Source organism: Botryllus schlosseri, chromosome 7 (genome assembly GCF_051294905.1).
Source record: "Botryllus schlosseri isolate E-star chromosome 7, Bs_hap1, whole genome shotgun sequence".
In the NCBI taxonomy this organism is placed as follows: domain Eukaryota; kingdom Metazoa; phylum Chordata; class Ascidiacea; order Stolidobranchia; family Styelidae; genus Botryllus; species Botryllus schlosseri.
In genome coordinates this window covers 14,457,036-14,478,076 of record NC_137242.1, presented here as the reverse complement: position 1 = coordinate 14,478,076, position 21,041 = coordinate 14,457,036, and the positions used below count along the sequence as shown (strand labels likewise).

The 21,041-nt window shown below is 40.9% G+C and overlaps 3 protein-coding genes across 3 annotated transcripts in view; all 3 read right to left on the bottom strand.

Annotated features, from left to right (window-relative positions):
• The window catches only part of LOC145443720 (uncharacterized), a 180,171-nt gene that overhangs the window by 125,047 nt on the left and 34,083 nt on the right, over positions 1-21,041 (bottom strand). The gene's annotated exons all lie outside the window — the stretch shown is intronic.
• LOC145443713 (succinyl-CoA:glutarate CoA-transferase-like) lies at positions 17,351-19,093 on the bottom strand. The gene has a single exon (XM_080321663.1). The coding sequence runs from the start codon at positions 19,091-19,093 to the stop codon at positions 17,870-17,872; it is 1,224 nt and encodes a 407-aa protein (XP_080177789.1). The 3' UTR covers positions 17,351-17,869.
• Positions 19,019-20,675, bottom strand: LOC145443714 (peroxisomal biogenesis factor 3-like). Its single transcript, XM_080321664.1, has one exon. It carries the CDS (start codon positions 20,273-20,275, stop codon positions 19,151-19,153), a length of 1,125 nt encoding a protein of 374 aa, XP_080177790.1. The 5' UTR covers positions 20,276-20,675; the 3' UTR covers positions 19,019-19,150.

Sequence of the window (21,041 nt, the reverse complement as noted above, 5' to 3'; positions counted from 1 at the left end):
ATGCAACATTTTGCAACATTATGCAACTTTTTCGATTTTTCATGAAAGTATTTTCGATTTCAGTGAAATACACGGTCAAATTCGACTGAAACACTGTAACTCAGCACCGAAGTAACGCTTTAACGGGTATTCCGGGAGCTGAGCCGAAAAATTGACCATTTTTTTAGTCAATCAATGCAACTTCTGTCAAAAATAAATGCAAGTTTCCACGGATTTAACTGCAACAAAAACTTGCCCTAGTCATGACTTATCTCAATTCACATTTTTTGACTGACCAGACTTGATTCGAGTCACTATCCTCAAATAGCTTGACTTGACTCGGAACCAATGTATGAGTCATATGAAACGACTCGTGACTTGAAGTAAAATTTTCTAGTCAATTTTCAAGTCATCGAGTATTCTACGTCGCAAAGCATTCTCAGCATTTCAACCGCATTGAGAAGTGATCACGCCATCAAATCGCTTATTTACTGGATTCGATTCCCTTCAACGTTTCCGATATCGTTAATTACATCAACAGCGACATCGCAGGCAATATTCGACAAGCGGTCATGTTCGGGTTTCGGATAAATAGAGTAGTACCTCTAGGCCAGGGGTGTCAAACATACGGCCCGTCAGACCGTTTCATCCGGCCCATGAAGCTATTTTGAAAAATGGCTCTATAATCCAGCACATTTTTTACAAATGTTGAGATTTTTTGCACGAAATATTATCATCAATCCCTCAAGATAGCAAATGATGTCGAGTATGTTCAATTGTTGATAGGCCACATTATAATCATCCAACAGTGGTGTTGTGGCTTCACTGTAGTCACCATCAGCAAGGAAGAGCCGCCATTTACGCCCAATTCCGAGAAGGCAAGAAATACACAGACACACTCAATTCCTAGTTTTACGGGGAAATGGAACTAAAGTAGTTATTCACAGAAGTGAAACCATCATAGTGACAAACCGGTAAATGCAGGTTACACGCGAGAATATAATTGTTGCACAAAAATATAATTCAAATATCTGTGGACGCACTCCCAAATTCGCTTATGACTTAACAGCACCTTTGCATACGGAGAAACCGGAATAGCGATATAATAGTAATGAACAAGCTTTAATATAGCTCTCGTATGCCGCATAACACATACACATGAGGTATAACGTTCCTAAAGCTACTCTTTACTAGTTTATATTACCCTATTTAACCGGCCATAATCTCAATTTTGCTAATTCCAACGTTCACTAATAAAGGTGTTGCTAGAGTTATAGAACCCTTATGATCCGTTATAATGTAATACATTATTTTGTAGGCTTAATAATTGAGTATTCAAGCAAAAACACAAGGGTTTTGTTTTGTAATCATTAGAATGGCCCGGCCCGCGACGAAATTTGAGTTTGACACCCCTGCTCTAGGTTAAACCTGCACATTGTATGGCCCGTGATGCGATTATGGCTGGCCCGCGAAAATTTAGTTAGACTATGAAATTTATTAATTATTGTTTTTGTTTTTATGACATTTACGGTGTTTCGAAGACATTGGTCATTTTACACCAGGCCGATGCTCTTTATTAGGATTCCGTGTTTACCGAATGGTAGCACGGCCCACTTCTACACTTTTTAAGGCACCGCATACGCAGACTACTTGTCGAGGAGGAGCTTCGATTAATCCCAACAGTAAGGTAGGAGTTTTACAGTTAACCTCGGTCGGACTCGAACCCGCAACCCATTGGTGTTGCAGCTGTGGAACGTAGCACTACGCTATCACGCCACGCCTTTTTATTAATGCGTATATACTGAACCGTGAATGCGTATACACTGAATATATGCGTATACACCGTATATGCGTATACACTGAACCGTGAATGCGTTTTCTTCAGTACTTTCCAACCAACCGAAAATTGTTATACAAAATGAAAGCGAAGAAACTTCTTTAGGTCATCCAATGCCTCATTAAATGACAACTATTTTCCCTCGCTTTGATTTCAACTCGTGCACTGAAACCCTTTTCGGCCAAATAAGTTGTTGGATTTTGTGCAAGAAAGTCTAGTGCAGGGGTCGCCAACTCAAAATGGGTCGCGGGCAACTTTTCAAAATTCGTAGAGACCGCGGCTGCATGACGGAAGTTTAACAGCCCCGTTTTGGTAACTCTACGTCAGCACAACGCTGCGCTCGCTAACATGGGCTACTGGCATACCAAAGAAATAATATTTTATTGAAGAAATACAAATACAACAAAAAAATATCATGATCATTAATTGCATTCTATTTTGAACTATGAGCTGTGCGCACGATACCTGACAACACTCTTCAGTTACTAAAACAGGGGTGACCAAACTTTTTGCTATTCACGGCCGCATTTCGACTATTTATGTAGCCTACGGCCGTATTCCAGTGCATAGCCGTAATGAACTAACTGGAGGCTAAATACCCACGTTAAACTGCCCATGTCCATTGCCGATGAACTACGGACTAATCTATTTACTCAGATCGGCTTACTATGCCCACCGAAATCGTGAGCAGTCGTGTTTTGAACAAGCACATGGATTCCTTTATTAGTCGCACAAAGCGCGAAAATTTTTCATATTCATGAGTGGATTTCGTCAATAATATTAGTATAGCAGTAGTAGTAGTAGTAATTTCAAGAATAATTCAAACCTTTCATTAATTAGGAAGTCAATTCGTAAATTCAATTTGCGTATTGACGACCGCCAACACATCCTAATTGAATTAAGTATCGACGACCGCAAAATTGTCCTTCTACTGCCTCAGATTGGCCAACCCTAGACTGAACAATCGATATTGGGGTTAGATAGACACGGTACTTGCTGTAAAATTATCTCCCTATGAAGCTTGGTCTTTTGGGAGCCCAAAGTGGTTTTTCAGGAGTCTCGGTCTTGGCCGTGGTGGGCCATTGGGGCCCATTGCACATCAAGGCAATATGCCCATGCCCATTCATGCAAGCAAATTCTTCCTCCATGGAATTATATTATCATCGCCGAAGCCATATTAGCTAGTGAGGGATAGTGATATTGTGCGCAGAAGAATAGGTTACTTTGAACAACAACAACAACAATATGTTTAAACTGAAATCAATTTCAGCATTTCCAAATGCTGTACTAAGCCTTCTTCCGAAATTTCAAATCAGGTCGCGAGACGCAAAATATGACCTCGCGGGCCGCATGCAGACCGCGTGTTGGTGACCCCTGGTCTTATGCTGGGAAGGTCAGATCTCAATAACAACCGTCCAGGAGTCTTATCCAAAATACAGCGAGCGAAAAATGCTTGCTGGCAGAAATCGATACATAAACAAAACGTTCAGTCGTAGGACTAAGAGTCCCGAAAGATCTGTATTCTTTAGTTGTCTCCGTACGATCGTCTCCATCTTAAAGCTATAGAGAAGAAAAAGGACGACACATGGTAACCCTACTGAACCTAGGATTTCCTAAGATGCTTTAGGCGCGGGATTCGCAGTATATAGTGCTTGTTCGTCCGTTGCTCGATGGAATGGAACGTGATACAACAGCAACGAGGTCAAGTGAATATAAATAGGCAAGTATAACAGTCATTAAACAATCAATAGACTAAAACCTCACAATTACAATGACCACAAACACCAAATGCAAATAATGGACAGTTAAATTGCGAACTGATTCCTCTGAAAACGTCATCAAATTTAGGATAGCAAATAACATGCGCAATTGCAAACACGAAGCGTTACTACGAAAACATGGTAATTGTTCAGAGAAAGAAAGTAGAAAGTCAATTTGACATCATTTTCCCTGCGTTTCGCAGGCTCGGACGTGCTGATGCGCTGTATGCCTGTCACTACAGCCGCTTTCGAACCAGACTTTTGATAACGCAATAATTAAGGTGAGGAAATATTTATACACTGCGGCAAATAAGTTATTGTATTAGTTATACGGTCAGCGATGCGCCGTAAGTCGTGCAAGTCTTTACAATTGCGTCGCAACCACAAAAGAGAGCCACTGCACGGTTCCAACCCTAATTCGTAAAATGTTGCAATCAGAGTACGTGATTATGATTAGCGGTCATCCTCGCTCATGAACTATGTTATGTCAAGGTGTGGCTTTAGGCTGACCTTTCAACGAGATCTGGATCAATTGGCGTGAAAACCGCCAATATCAACCATAACAATTGTTTGTGTAGACCAGTGCTTTTCAACCAGTGTGACGGTTCGCATTTGTGCGATTGAAAAAAATTGCAGTGCGAATGACTAAGGTGGTGGGAATGGTGCGAATGAAAAATCAGGATGAGCGCGAATGAAAATTGTGCATGAATGTTAATTTTTCTGACGTGGAATAATTCAAATAAGCTGAATAGGAAATTCAAGGGCAGTGTAACTGTTGTAGTTGCGACGCAATTGTAAAAACTTGTTTAACTTACGACGCAACACTAATCGTAGCTCTCACAAGCCGTAGTAAATTTATATTTTCGCGCTATAACCAAAACCCTGGTTTGGAAGCTGGTGTAGTGGCAGACATATAGTATATCAGCATGCCTGAGCCTGCGATGGGCTAGAAATATGACGTCAAATTAATTTTCTGCTTTCTTTCGCTAAACATTCATCATATTTTCGCAATAACTTTTCGATAAGCGCGAGGCACGAGGGTAGTAGTAAATGCCATCATTACAAACTCGCAATTGCAAGTTACCGTAACGCAAATTTCTACCCCTTCAAGATTTATTAAAGTATGAACCGGAAAGGGTATAATTTTGGGTCGACAAGGAGCCAGAGCTATCTGTTAATATGTATGTAATATTTGTTGAATTTATTGCCAAAACTCCTGCGGTAGCTTTCACATATCCAAGGTAACTGTGCTGGGTACTGCAGCCAATACGCGAGACACGCAGAAAATATGGCTTTATCGTGAGGATTCATGATAAGATTTGTCCGACTGTTTTTTTTTTTCTTTTCTGGAAGACGTGGTCGAAGAATGAATTCCTTTTAATGGGTGAGGCTCGGGTCGCGAGGTACCACAAAAACTCAGATTTTGTTGGTAGTCTGAAAAGCTGCTTTACCGTTATTAAACTGTTATGAATTCTCAAGTTAGATTGAGCTGAGAAGAACACACGGCATCGCGAAATAATTTGCTCTTCTCATTTACTCGATAGACATAAAATGGGAAATCGAAAAAAAAAAACAGAACACTAGTTGGAGCAAAGTATCATAAGGTAGCGCGAGCTCTAATGTGTCTACTCTCCTTGATGGCTTCGAACCTTATTTTCCAAGACATAAGGCAAAAGTCTCAACACAAACATGTGAGTTTTTCACCCTTTCGACAAACTGGAGCCTCCCAGAACTTTGTGTTAGCCCTCAAAAACGATTTCTGCCAGCAAGCATTATTCACTCGCGAAAAATACGCTGTATTTTGGATAGCAATGCAGAACAGATTTTAAGACCTGGCTATTCAGGCGCTAGTAGACGTTCTTGAACAAAACCTAACAACTTGTTTGTCCGAGAAATAGTTGAAATCAAAACGAGCGACAAATTTGCCTTATTAATGAGACACTTGACAGCTTAGCTACATAATGGCCAATTTGTTGCACATCTGAACAAAATTTTGTTAAGTATCTTCATATTATTTTCGTACAACAATTTTCGGTTAGTTTGTGCGAATGAAATTTATTTTACGAAATAAGTGCGAATGGAGCTCAAAAAGGTTGAAAAGCACTGGTGTAGACTAATTACATATTTTACGCATATTGTCGTGGAATGGAGCTTCCCTGGTAGGCCAACAGCATATATCCAACGCACATCAAATAAGTTATAACTTCAAGAACTAATTTGCACATATATTTTGGCTTATATGAAGTTATAATGAAGTTGTTTCAGCTCTTAGCGTTAATTTTTTTGATGAGGTGATTTACGAGAATAACAACCTAGTTAATCACTAATATATATGAAATGGCGAATGTTACGTAAGCTTCAACCACGTTCTCATGGGTCGTGTTTGTAGTACGAAATAATCGTATACACGTAGCCTAACATCCTATAATCTATGTATTGTATAGCCTAAGCCCAATTTAAACTGCAAAACACTACTGCTACTGATCCTGAATCTGAGCACTGTTATCTTATGATTATGAATACGAAACAGAACAGCGCTGCTGACCGACCTAAAAATTAGCGAAACTCAATTCCGTGACGATATGTGAACGACCCGGGAACCTAGACGTTGGATTCTTCCATATGATCTCCGAGAAAGCAAGTAGGCCTAACGTTACACAAATGTGCATAAATAGGGCTTACGTAAAGCGTATAACCAAACCAGATCGTGAAATTGCTTTATTCAGTCGCCCCGCAGAAAAAGAAGGCACGACTGGGATATATTACTCAGTACAAAACCTTATTAAATATAGCGAAACAACTACGCCGTGTGGACTTGCCTTATATCAGGGGCTCAGGGGTTCTTAAAGTGGTGTCTGAAAACTAGTTTTAGTGGGTCCGTGAAACGGCAATGCGTCAGCAAAAAACTACAAAACAATATTATCCTTTGAGAATGACGCTGTAAGTGGGACTGTTACTTTCTGGAACAGGCCAATAATTTTCGAATATGACCGCACAAATATGACAAAGTGTGTTAGGGGGGAGATTTGGTACTATTATAAGATAATGATAGTTAGGGTTACCATATTTTGGAAATCCGAACACATTTTTTCCAAATTTTCAGACTTGCAATACTGGAGGAAGATCCTGAAAAAATGGTGAATTTTTCCCACTTCGTGGTCGGTTGACTAAAAAAGTGGTCAACTTTCCGGCTCAAACCCCGAATTACAGTTTTTCTTTCCCATTATCGGTAGGTTGACTAAAAGGGTCAGCTTTCCGCTCAGCTCCGGAAATAACATCCGGAGCGTAACCAGTGCTGCTTTACTGTCTCTCGGTAGGATTTTGCCCTATATTTAACCAAAATTCTCAAAAAAGAGGACATTTGGGCGTCCTCCGAGAACACTTTCAAAAAAGTCAAAAAAGAGGAGAAATCCTCTTAAAAGAGGACGTATGGTAACCCTAATGATAGTGTATTTAACCAGCGGCCCCTTTTATCCAATACGCAGTACGCACGCCTCTTATTTAGAAGTTCTTCTAAGGCCAAGAGGGTGTCTGATACGGATGGTGTGAACCTCTGAAAGGTTGAGGTTCGTGTGAACGCAAACCTTTTTGAAAGGTTCTGTGTTGTTGTTGTTGTTGTTGTTATTGTTGTTTAATAAACAAAAAGATGTAGCGCTCATCGCCTGCCGGCCTTTTGCACCACGGTCTATAGATATAACTGAGACATAATGTAAACGATACGAGGAGGTCGTATGAAATGGTGACAGATATCAGAATGGAGTAAAAACGACCAAATAACAGAATAGCCTAAGACTCTGAAGTTACAAATAGCGAATAAATGATAAACAAATTCAACTGCATACGGAATTATACGATAATCGATGAATAAATCAGTAATACAAAAATACATATAGGTTCTGTGTGAACGCGAACCTCCTGACGTCACGTGACGCCGTATTGCTAATTCCATCCCTAGATTTCAGTGAAGTGACAGCTTATATTAATGCACACGATACCTAGCGACGACTCGTGCCACATAATCATAATGCCACAATGCTGAAGTACATATTGATGTTTTAAACGTCGCCAAATGTATCAACTGGGGCAATCAAATGATATGATAATCCCATAAAATTAATATCTTCCGTCTCTTTGCCAACAATTTCGACGAGGACTTGCAAGGGAATATAAGCTTACGCCTTAAAGGGGCACTGCGCTCAAAAAATGATGTGGTCTCAAATTGAGGGTAAAAACGAACAAAAACTTTTGGTCGCAGCCATTTCCTTCAGAACGCCACCGTACTGGAGCTGCAATTTATTGAAATTTCTACAAGACCAGCTGCCGCGGCTGCTTACCCCGTTACAAGGCACCATGTCTTCATCGTCGCACTTGCTCGACGCGATTAGGCAGTCACGCAGAGAACGAAACTTCGACACATTTCCTTCATAACGTCGGCTGACAACTATCTAAAATTCGTTCTCTGCGTGACTGCCTAATCGCGTCGAGAAAGTGCGACGGTGAAGATATCGTGCCACGTAACGGGTTAAGCAGCCGCGGCAGCTGGTCTTGTAGAAGTTTCAATAAATTGCGGCTTCATTACGGTGGCGTTCTGAAGGAAATGGCCGCGGCCAAAATTTTTTGTTCGTTTTTACCTTCAATTTGAGACCACATCATTTTTAGAGCGCAGTGCCCCTTTAACGCTTCTAGGCCAGACCGTACAATGTATTCGGCGTCTGAGTATTGCTACGTTGATACTGAGCAGAGTGTAAAGGGGTTTCTATACTTCTTATACCTCTTAATACGTTCTATACTAGGCTATAATTTCAAAAATATCTGACTCACTAACTGCTCAAATGCCATTAACTTCCTCATCAATTTCAAGATTTCTACCACAGACGTCGCCATCTTCTACACCGCCAGCACTGGTGCAGTCGGGCCGTCAGGGCCGTAACTGCCGCGCCCCAAATCTCCCAATTGGGGGGGGGGGCGAGCACGACGGGGGCCCCAAATTATTCCGTCAATTAGCTCTGCGCCATTTAGGGCGGAGATAATAAAGTTGGATTAGCAATAAAGTTGATCAGCGTGTTCGCCAGGATTTATCAAACCAGGATTAAGGAAACTAGTTGATCGCATCGCATAAAGTTAGTGTTAATCTCATGAATTAAATAACCGGAACAAACTATAGATTACTAGTTATCTATAGAAACTGCGTACATTGCGTACCATTCCTACACCCAAATATTTCCTATTATGACCGTGCTGATTGTCTACTACAGTGGTCGGGAACCTATGGCTCGCGAGCCATATATGGCTCTTTTGGGTATATGATATGGCTCTTTGACATATTTTCGATTTTGTACTTAATTTTATCGATATTGCAGCAGCCTGTTAGTAAATTTCCTTACCGGCCAGAATAATTATTCTCATGGTAGCATAAACATGTATTTGAGAGGTCAAGGCAGTGGCGTGTCCACGGTTGAGGTCTCGGACCCCTTTACAAAATTCTCAACATTAAGTTACTGTAGCGATGACGACCAATATCCCTCGCGAATTCGATGTACCCAGCATCGCGTGCTGCGTAAACTTGGATTGCACAATACGTTGGTTGACCAAGAGAATAGCAGACATGGGAACGCCTATATGCAGCACCGTAACTGCCGCACCCCAAACCCTCCAATTGTGGGGGGCCCGAGCTCGAAGGGGGCCCAAAATTATTTCGTGGATTAGCATATATTATAGAGTATTTTTTGAAAATTTATGCAACTTTTTCAAATTTTTTTCGCGCTGCGCGCGATTCCAAGTTGCCAATGTCTTGATTTTGGAGTACTCTTGCCCCCCCCCAAAAAAATAAGCAAGATTTATGGAAATAGCCATATCTGCGTTGGTCATTATTGCGCCACGATGTACCAAGACGTATAAAGTTTCAGGCCATGTAACATGCGACTCCAAGAAATGTGCTAGAACGATCGGCAGTGAGAAAACCTTGGCCGAAAAGGACCGTCCTTATGCTGACCGAAAACTTCGTTATATATACAAAATACATGTAGGTTTAATTGTCCAAAGGCGCCTACTGCACTGGCGCCGAATGTTCCTGTCTTGGCAATCTCAACCTCACAAGACAAATACCATCCCGCAGGGGAAAATTATATACCAGTGAAGAAATACCAATTTGAAATCGTGTGTGTCTTTTAGTTTAGTAGCCTACGTTTGGGCGATTCTATATTTTTTGATATAGCAGACAGGAGGCTACGAAATAACATTATGTTACGGAGTCATACCAACGGGCCCTACAGTTTCCAAGACACCTCACTCAGCTCTGCCGGTAAATCTGATTACGTGAGCAGAGAGGACAAGAAATTGATAGCAATATATATGCAATTCCCGATCTTATTGACCGATTTTATCATGAATTATCGAAAATTTTCGCGCTTGGCGCTGGCTCACTAAACAGTACGACTAATTTCGTGGCAAAGCGAACGTCATTGGGGGTCGGTTTATCACCCTATGGGAGCCCAAGACCTAAGATTTTTTAGGGGCCTGACGAAGTGCTGTTTCGTTCCTGTCAATGGGTATACGCCCGGAGATGTTTAATTATTATTGAGGGGTCCTACCTATTCAAACACGCCTCATTCAGCTCTACCTGTAAATCTGATTAGGTGAGCAGAGAGAGGGTAAAAATTGATAGCAATACGTATGCAATTCCCGATCATATTTACCGATTCAATCACGAATTTCAGAATTTTTTCGCGCTTGGCGCGTTTAGGCGAGAAAAGCGTACCCAGTCAACGGAGCCCCATGTAAGATGATAAGTAGCGGTAAACGGCGTACAGGATACAGCCTGAGGGGGGGTCTGGGGAGCGAAGCCCCCCAGAAGTTCGGTTTATCATCATATGGAGGGCTCAAGACCAAAGTTTTTGGGGGGGGGCTGGCGAAGTGCTGTTACGGCCCTGCCTATATGACAATCTAGTTTTCAAATACACATTGTATTCCTGATCTACGCTAAGAAATAACTGTCTTGGAAGTGACATTCCAATTACAAATCCAAATTACAAACAGCGCTTCGCTATCCACGTCCAAATTGATAAGTAGCTTTTTAGTACTGCATGCCCTTGAAATGTCGGCGTGTATCGTGCAACGTTTATGTTACCGCCGAATTGAGAAGTCGAGCAGTATTTATTTTTGGAATCAGTGCTATAGTTATATTAGATTTATATCATTTATGATAAATTCTGAGCTATATTTACGATGAATTGCGCTATCACAGGATGATTAATAGCATACGATTTCAAAGACTACTCCAAGTCGTTTCGACACCTTCCTATCTTTTAATTGTATCGCAGTTTTGTGGTATTTTGAAATGATGATATTGATACGAGTTTTTACAGAGAAAATATGGCGCCCACGACGAATCCCATGTAGTGATTTCGAATTATTACTACTATGACGTCACGAATTTTCAATTGTGACGTAACAATTGATGGACATGTATGGCTCTTTGGGAGTTAAAATGGAAAATATGGGGCTAAAATGGCTCTTCAGCCGAAAAAGGTTCCCGACCACTGGTCTACTAGGTAATGTCTTCACTAAACAATCAACGAATTATGTACCCGAATTTTGTAACCGAATTATGCAGAGCAATATCAATATTTTATAATCCATTTCTTAACTGTACCGTACGAATTGGACACGACTTTCATTTTACGATGATGCTAATTCTACCTATAACAGTGGCAGTATCGTCATCAGCAGGCTGCTGTTTCATTATGAAGATTGTGGGATCTCTATAGTTTCATTCAACAAATTGACACCTGACAGCCGAACGCATTTTCACATTATGATGCAACAGATAAAGCCACTTGATTGAAAACTCGAAACACCTCGACTAACCATCGCGCGTAACCTTTTACAACTTTATGCGTCGCGATTAGCAGTATTTAATCACACGATTAGCATTCATCCGGATCAGCTAACTTTATTATCTCCGGCTAAAATGGGCCCCGATTAGCAGTTTTTAATCACCTGATTATCATTCTCCCGGATGAGCTAACTTCATTATCTCCGTCCTTTAGTGTTGCCAGATGTCCGGATTATTGGGTACCCCCCCCCAAAAAAAAGAAAAATATACGCATCATTTATACAAATGGGCATTTCGTCGTCGGCCATTACCACACCACGACGCACCAAGACATAAACAATTTAAGGCCATGCAAGTTGCGACTCCATGAAGTGTGCCAGAACGATCGACGGCGAGAAGACCTGGGCCGAAACGGTCTGCCCTTATGCTGACCACTGAAAACTTCGATATATACACACACATAAGCCTCGTCCATAGGTGCCTAAATGGCTGGCGGCGAATGCTCCTGTCCTGATAATGTGAGCCCCACAAGACAAATGCTTACCCGCAAGGAAAATTTAATTGCCGGTGAAGAAATACCAACTTGAGATCGTGTGTGTCTTTTAGCTTGGTACGTTTAAGCATCGTGTAATGAAGGTATTATACCGCTCGAATATGTTTAAATATCATTTACGGGCCTTACTGTTTCCAAGAGATCACTACCTCGTTCAGCTTTACCGGGAAATCTGATTCCGTGAGCAGAGGAGGATAAAAAATTGCTAGCAACATATATGCAATTCCCGATGATATTGACCGATTCAATCATGAATTGTTGAAAATTTTCGCGCTTCCCGCGTTTAGGCGAAGTAATGCGTCTCACCAGACACTCAGACAGTACAATAAATGTCGGTTACGAGTCGCGGCAAACACGACTAACCTGTGGGGGGTTTGCAGGCGAAGCCCCCGAGAAGTTGGGTTTATCACCCAATGGGGGCCAAGACCAACGTTTTTTTGGGGGGGGGGATGACGAAGCGCTGTTACGGTCCTGGGTGCAGTTAATTAATGTATTGCTCGCACAACATTTATAAAGCAGCTGGCCATGAGGTTATAATCAATGGAATCAGTAGCCTACATATCTCTATTCAGCAACTACAATAGCTCATCGATATCAGCTCGCATAGTCCAACCACCTGGCTCTCGTTGCTCTTTCATATGAAACCATATCTCTGGCCATATCTTCTGGCCACATTTCAAAACAAAGCTACTCCTTGAATTCAGAAAGCGGCGACCCGCATCTGCAATGATCAAGACACGGAAAGTCGGTAATTTCGTTATGAAAAAAAATTTTGAACATGATTCCGCAAAGTTGTTATGAAGATGCAGTTGACCTTTATTCGTTTCTGTTAGGGCTAAAAATTGCACCGAAGACGCATAAATGACCATTAAAGGTCGTTCAATTGAAGTATATAATTTGCACAAAAAATGAATTTCATGACACATTTGAATAAAATATTCATTTTATTCCCGAAGCTTTTCGGCTGACCCTCGTCAGGGGAATATCGTCAGCAATAATGCGAGAATTCGAATAACTATGTTCAGCAACAAAATATATCGCTAATTATGACGTCACACAGACAATATACAAAGTTGGGAAAACGAGAGAACTGCAGCGTTGGCATGGAGATAGCGAAGCAAAACAAGTTAATGCGCGATTTTCAAATGATACACAAATTCTTTCTGTTGGCATAGACTAGGTTTGCTCATAGTGATGATCGTGGACTCAAGAACAGACAAATGAAATAAATTGCGACCCTTAGCCAATATAGAGAACATGTCCTCGTGATAGTTAGCAGCACACGTATGATTTTCTAGTAAATGTTTGCCTATAGAAGATTTTTGACCCATGGCCTGGTTATGTTCAAGAACAAGCGGATTGTTAAGCTGCGAATTTGAGATATAAGATTTGACAGACGGTGGAATGTGTTCTTTGATACGGTCCTGCAACCGTTTGGAAGTTCTCCCTACGTACCGACAATCACAGTGGCACTTGAATTCATAAATTACGTTGCTTTGTTTTATAGCGGGGAGAACGTCCTTTCGGGTTGCAGGAAACATTGGTATCGTGGTAAAAACAACATTGGTTTTCACCGCTGGATAACAGCGGTAGACTGCTGAAGTTATCCGTTTCTCAAATCGATAAGAAACCGGGCCAAGCCAAGGAAGATGAATGTACACATCCCTATTTTCACGAGAAATTACTTCGGGGGTTTCTTCTGGTTTGGTATCATTCCAATGACTTAACTTTTTACTTATTGTCCGCTTAATAACATACTCTGGGTATCCGTTGTCAATGAAAATTTTACGGATGTAGTCAAGTTCATTATTCAATTTGACCTCGGAACAAATCATTAACGCCCGGTGAACCAAGGTGCCGATTAAATTGATTTTACGACTTTTTGGGCTGAAAGAGCTCCATCGAAGGTAATGACCCGAAAATGTGGGCTTCCTATTAACGGAGGTAAGGAATTTGCCATCCCGTTTCTCCACAAGAACGTCAAGGAATGCCAGGCGATTGTTAATTTCTTTTTCCGACGTGAATTGCAATGCTGGATGTAGTTTGTTTAAATTTTCCAGGAAACTATCACAGTCAGATTCATTATCGAATATCACGAACGTGTCATCGACATAGCGATGGTATGATAAGGGCGGTTTAATACAAGAAGAGAAGAGCTTATCTTCATGGAATCCTACAAATATATTGGCTAGAATAGGACCCAATGGTGATCCCATTGCTACACCATCAGATTGCCGGAACATGATATTGTTGAAGCTAAATTCAACAGAACACACAGCGTTTCTCATCAATTCAATGAAGGTAGCTCTCGAGAAAGGAGGGGGTATTAGCTTACCGTTATATAGAGCATCAGCGCAAATATTCAACGTCTCATTTAGTGGTACGTTGGTGAAAAGACTCTTTATGTCGAATGAGCCTAGGAAATTATCGCGCGCGGATAGCTGTGAGCGACGCATCTCATCAGCGAAGGTAAAAGAATCGCGTACGCAATGCGACCCGTAAAGTTCGCGAACAGGTTCCAGTATGTTGATCAACCACTTCGCCAACTTCTGTTGCATTGACCCAGTCATGCTGAGTATCGGTCTGAGTGGCACATCGTCTTTATGCGTCTTCGGTAATCCATACATACGCGGTCTTTGGGAGCCAACAGGCCTGATGAAGTCATATTCTTCAGTGGATATTACGTCATCGTTTTTCAAGATTCGAAGGCGTCGTTGTAGTCGTCTTTCAGACTTGGCAGTATTGTCGTATTCCGAGACCGGGCCAAGTACAACGAATTTGGATTTATCCTCGAGAATACTCATCATCTTTGAAACGTAATCTTTCTTGTTTAAAATTACCACGCCAGTACCTTTATCTGGTTTCGTTATGTGAATATCGGGGTTGCTTCGCAGAGATTTTATGGCACGGAAGCATTCCTTTGTCATCAAGAAATCCGCTTTGTCAACTGGACATCCACAATACGAATGTGCCAAGTCCGTAAGTCTTGCTTTGAGAGCTGGCACTTCATCGATTGATTTTGCTTCACGGTGCTTCAATTGAGCTAATAGAATCTCAAATTCGGCGAAAACCTCCTCACTCTTGACATTAATTGGTGGAATGCAGAAATTTAATCCATGCGATAGAGCAAATTTTTCGGTCGAGGACAGTGCGTAGTCCGATAAGTTGATGATATTCTTCTCATCGGGACAAGCGACACTTCCGAAGCGGTCAATGACTAGCCGGTTCAAATTTCGTTCGTTTTTAGATGAATTAATATCCTCCTTGATCGCGTCAATTGATGCGAGGTATCGGCAAAATCGAACTAGGTCAAAGAATGATAAGAATCGCACTACCTGTCTTTGCTGAGTGCGGCAGTCACGACGAAGTTTCAATACCATAGATTCTTTCTTCCCGATTTCATCAAATAAAAACGCGCGCTCCATGTTGGGATTGAGGCGGGCACGAGACTTTTCTATCCTTGCTCTCAAGAATGCAGGCAACGTCTTCTTAGCGATACAAGCCTTTAAAAAGGCTATTGTTGATAACGTAGTCCTCAAACGCCCGCGAGTCTTTATCAGCGTATTAATGATGTTTAATTGCTGATCGCTGTACCTTTTCCGGAAGTACACAAAGAGACGCTTAGGAGTACAGAACTTCATGACACATTTGAATAAAATATTCATTTTATTCCCGAAGCATTTCGGCTGACCCTCGTCAGGGGAATATCGTCAGCAATAATGCGAGAATTCGAATAACTATGTTCAGCAACAAAATATATCGCTAATTATGACGTCACACAGACAATATACAAAGTTGGGAAAACGAGAGAACTGCAGCGTTGGCATGGAGATAGCGAAGCAAAACAAGTTAATGCGCGATTTTCAAATGATACACAAATTCTTTCTGTTGGCATGGACTAGGTTTGCTCATAGTGATGATCGTGGACTCAAGAACAGACAAATGAAATAAATTGCGACCCTTAGCCAATATAGAGAACATGTCCTCGTGATAGTTAGCAGCACACGTATGATTTTCTAGTAAATGTTTGCCTATAGAAGATTTGTGACCCATGGCCTGGTTATGTTCAAGAACAAGCGGATTGTTAAGCTGCGAATTTGAGATATAAGATTTGACAGACGGTGGAATGTGTTCTTTGATACGGTCCTGCAACCGTTTGGAAGTTCTCCCTACGTACCGACAATCACAGTGGCACTTGAATTCATAAATTACGTTGCTTTGTTTTATAGCGGGGAGAACGTCCTTTCGGATTGCAGGAAACATTGGTATCGTGGTAAAAACAACATTGGTTTTCACCGCTGGATAACAGCGGTAGACTGCTGAAGTTATCCGTTTCTCAAATCGATAAGAAACCGGGCCAAGCCAAGGAAGATGAATGTACACATCCCTATTTTCACGAGAAATTACTTCGGGGGTTTCTTCTGGTTTGGTATCATTCCAATGACTTAACTTTTTACTTATTGTCCGCTTAATAACATACTCTGGGTATCCAATATATTTGTACGATTCCATGAAGATAAGCTCTTCTCTTCTTGTATTAAACCGCCCTTATCATACCATCGCTATGTCGATGACACGTTCGTGATATTCGATAATGAATCTGACTGTGATAGTTTCCTGGAAAATTTAAACAAACTACATCCAGCATTGCAATTCACGTCGGAAAAAGAAATTAACAATCGCCTGGCATTCCTTGACGTTCTTGTGGAGAAAGGGGATGGCAAATTCCTTACCTCCGTTTATAGGAAGCCCACATTTTCGGGTCATTACCTTCGCTGGAGCTCTTTCAGCCCAAAAAGTCGTAAAATCAATTTAATCGGCACCTTGGTTCACCGGGCGTTGATGATTTGTTCCGAGGTCAAATTGAATAATGAACTTGACTACATCCGTAAAATTTTCATTGACAACGGATACCCAGAGTATGTTATTAAGCGGACAATAAGTAAAAAGTTAAGTCATTGGAATGATACCAAACCAGAAGAAACCCCCGAAGTAATTTCTCGTGAAAATAGGGATGTGTACATTCATCTTCCTTGGCTTGGCCCGGTTTCTTATCGATTTGAGAAACGGATAACTTCAGCAGTCTACCGCTGTTATCCAGCGGTGAAAACCAATGTTGTTTTTACCACGATACCAATGTTTCCTGCAACCCGAAAGGACGTTCTCCCCGCTATAAAACAAAGCAACGTAATTTATGAATTCAATTGCCACTGTGATTGTCGGTACGTAGGGAGAACTTCCAAACGGTTGCAGGACCGTATCAAAGAACACATTCCACTGTCTGTCAAATCTTATATCTCAAATTCGCAGCTTAACAATCCGCTTGTTCTTGAACATAACCAGGCCATGGGTCAAAAATCTTCTATAGGCAAACATTTACTAAATCATACGTGTGCTGCTAACTATCACGAGGACATGTTCTCTATATTGGCTAAGGGTCGCAATTTATTTCATTTGTCTGTTCTTGAGTCCACGATCATCACTATGAGCAAACCTAGTCTATGCCAACAGAAAGAATTTGTGTATCATTTGAAAATCGCGCATTAACTTGTTTTGCTTCGCTATCTCCATGCCAACGCTGCAGTTCTCTCGTTTTCCCAACTTTGTATATTGTCTGTGTGACGTCATAATTAGCGATATATTTTGTTGCTGAACATAGTTATTCGAATTCTCGCATTATTGCTGACAAAAAATGAAATAATGTTATAGAATAAGACTGCGGTAATTGAGGGCTATCTCAAAAGCTCTATCGGCGATCAATAGAAACCATGAAATTATCATTATGATACTGATATTTACGAATAACGGCCCATGACCAATGACCATAGAGCAGACATGGCTTCATATAGATTTATAGGTCTTCGAAGATTCGCAAAGCAAACATTTTCTCGAATTAGTTCATGCTGTCAAGCGACAACACCTTCATGATACAGATCATTTATAACGTCATCCGAAAGGTCCAGAACTCCCCGTAGTATTTCGGAAGTATGCTGTCCTAGTGTTGGGGGTGGCTTCATTCTGGGGTAGGAATGGCCAGTGTATTTGACCGGAGGAGCTGTGATTTTGCAAGTACCAGCAGTCGGATGTTCATATTCATGAACGAGGTTGTTAAATATTACATGGGGATCAGAAAAAGCCTGCTCCATGTTATTTACCGGTCCGTATGGAAACGCAGATCCCTCGAAGACTTGCAACCACTCGGCATTTGTTTTGCAGAGGAATATTTCTCCGAGGATTTGCAATAAAACAACCCGGTTTTCGACCCTGTCTTTATTACTAGCAAATCTTTTATCTTTGGCAAGATCTCCAACACCCAGTTTCTTGCAAAGATCTTCAAACTGTCTGTTGGTCGTAGCGCCTACGGTTAGATAATCAGAATTCTTAGTTTCAAAAGCCTGATACGGTACCAACGATGCATGCGCCGTTCCCCATCTCTTGGCCTCCACTCCGTTATTGAGATAACTTGACGATATATTCACCAAAGTGGCAAGTTGCGTTGAGAGCAAATCACAATCTATCTTTTGTCCGATACCAGTTTTTTCTCGTTGCATTAAAGCTGCTATTATAGCTCCATGGGCATAGAGACCAGTGCATAGATCAGTCAAGGCAACACCAACCTTGCATGGTTCGCCATTCTCGGGGCCTGTGATATAATTGAGTCCTCCATAAGAGGCAGCGATGACATCATATCCAGGTCTGTTGGCGTACGGTCCAGCAGGACCAAACCCAGTTATGGAACAATATACAAGACCTGGGTTAACTTTTTCCAGTTCTTCATAACCAATTCCGATCGAGTCTAATTTCCCAGGTACATAATTTTCAACGAACACATCACTGACCTTCACCATTTCCTTTATCAAACCAATACCTTTTTTGTGCTTCATATTGATTGCAATTGATCGTTTATTTCGATTTGTCGACAAAAAGTAGGCACTCTCTGTGCCCCGAAACGGTGGACCCCAAGATCTAGTATCATCGCCATCCTTCGGCTTTTCAACCTTAATAACATCAGCTCCCATATCCCCAAGAATCATGGTCATGAAAGGACCAGCCAGTACGCGAGTCATATCAAGTACTCGAATTCCAGAGAGTAACGATTTTGAATTTACCGCCATTTTGATCGATGGCATACAATCTTAAATAAAAATGTGTGAATAATTACAACATTCATTTTATAAAATCACTGTTCAACCAGTAAAAGAATCATACACGTTGGCACAAAATTCAGACAATAGAGAATTGTTCAATACACGATTGATGTAAGATTGGGAACACATTGTGCTCATTTTGGAATTCACAACAGGTAATAACTTAGCTAGTGCAAGTGTGCATTTGTCATTCATACTTGACTGATGGTCACCAACCACCGCCACTGCACCAGAACCATAGCCTCTTGAACACAGAATTTCCAAGCTAATCGATTCTGCTAAGACTTCAAAGGATGACAAGACACATGAATTAATCACATCCATGAAGTCATCAGTGTCTACTATGTCCCATATTTCAGCGCTAAGTACTTGCTTGGCTTCGACACTGGAATCACCAACACATGGCTCGGACGGAAGGAAAAAATCGGTAATACAAGAACTGTCAAGCGATTTTTTCGGAGTAAACTTCAACAAATTGTGCTGCTTGATCTTATCATGATAACTTTTCAAAAGAGATTGCACTCCTACACCACCCATCTTGCATTGCAGCGGCATTGAATCAGTCAAGGACTCGGTAAGCTTCTTCATTTGCTTTGCAATATCAGTTATTGCACCGGTAGAAAGAAAATTATGAGACTGGCTGAGATACCATTGCCGAATATTATCATCGATCCCAGACTTTGCGTTATATTCATTTGTTTTAGAAAACAATTTAGCCGATATATGATTGAGTTGAATGCGTAATATGGCAACTGATATCGTAGTCACGTAAATGCAGGAGACCATTTTTGCAAAAATGGAGATTTTCAAATCATTCCAAAGCTCCAGTTTCTTCTTCATATCGATTTCATTCTTGATTTGACTGGTGATTTCATTCGTGTCGAATTTGATTTCGATATTTTCTTGCAAAGAGAATGCAGTAGCTTTCGCCAATTCAAAGCAATGTTCCTGTGTCTTGCTGTAATGTTGTTGCTTTTGCATCTCCTTCAAATACTTTTGTTGCTCTTCCAAGACCCATTTCTCAATTCTGTATTGCACATACTTCACGGACGCAACCACTCCTCCAACAAGTACTCCTGTGAAAATAAGTTTCCGCCGGTGCCTATATAAAAATCTTCGCACTTTTCCTGGGAACCCAAACGACGAGGATGATTCAAGGGCCATAATCCAAAGATACCTTGCTAAAGAATAGAAATGACAATGTCAGTTTTCATGTGGTTGAAATGAAAGCACTATATATACAATCTCCTCTCTTAATCCTATAGTCTTTCAGAGCAATGCCGTAATGATTCAGTTATTTCAGTACAGACTGCATGAGTAAGAATCCACCTTGCCAATGCTGCACATTAGGGCTGTTCAAAAATTACTTTTTTTTCCGGATTCCAGCCGCTCACTGATTAACCTTTCAGGTTACCGTAAATAACGCTGCACACCAAATTTGGTTCAATTCCAACAATTGTAGGACTCCGCAGATCCAATTAAAATTTTTAATTTATAAGGGAAAATTGAAAAATAAACTTTTTCAAATTTTTCTGCCAACCCCATGAAATTGTTGAGCTGTCTTCAAAGACGATGCAAAACAAGAGTCAATTCCAACTAGTAGAAGCGGACTTATGTAAGTTTTTCGTTGATAATCATCGGATTATCCACCAATCAAGGATAATCGGAAAATTATCAACGAAAAACTCACATAACTCCGCTTATTTTTGAACAGCCCTACTGTACATTAGGGTTACGACTAGAAAAAAAATTCAAAATTTTGTGTGGCCTGTAGTCACAAATGATGAGCTTTTGTGTCCTGATTTCAAAACTCACAATTTAAGTTAAGACTGTTTGAACAAAAACCTCCAGCACAAAAAATTTCCAGTTTTCACTGTATGGAGGATAGGCTTTCTTTTGTAGATACAGACTATATAATTTATTTATCTAC

Excerpts from the sequence above, each read along its gene's own strand:
- LOC145443714 (XM_080321664.1), bottom strand. The coding sequence starts at position 20,275 with ATGGCCCTTGAATCATCCTCGTCGTTTGGGTTCCCAGGAAAAGTGCGA.
- LOC145443713 (XM_080321663.1), bottom strand. The coding sequence starts at position 19,093 with ATGCCATCGATCAAAATGGCGGTAAATTCAAAATCGTTACTCTCTGGA.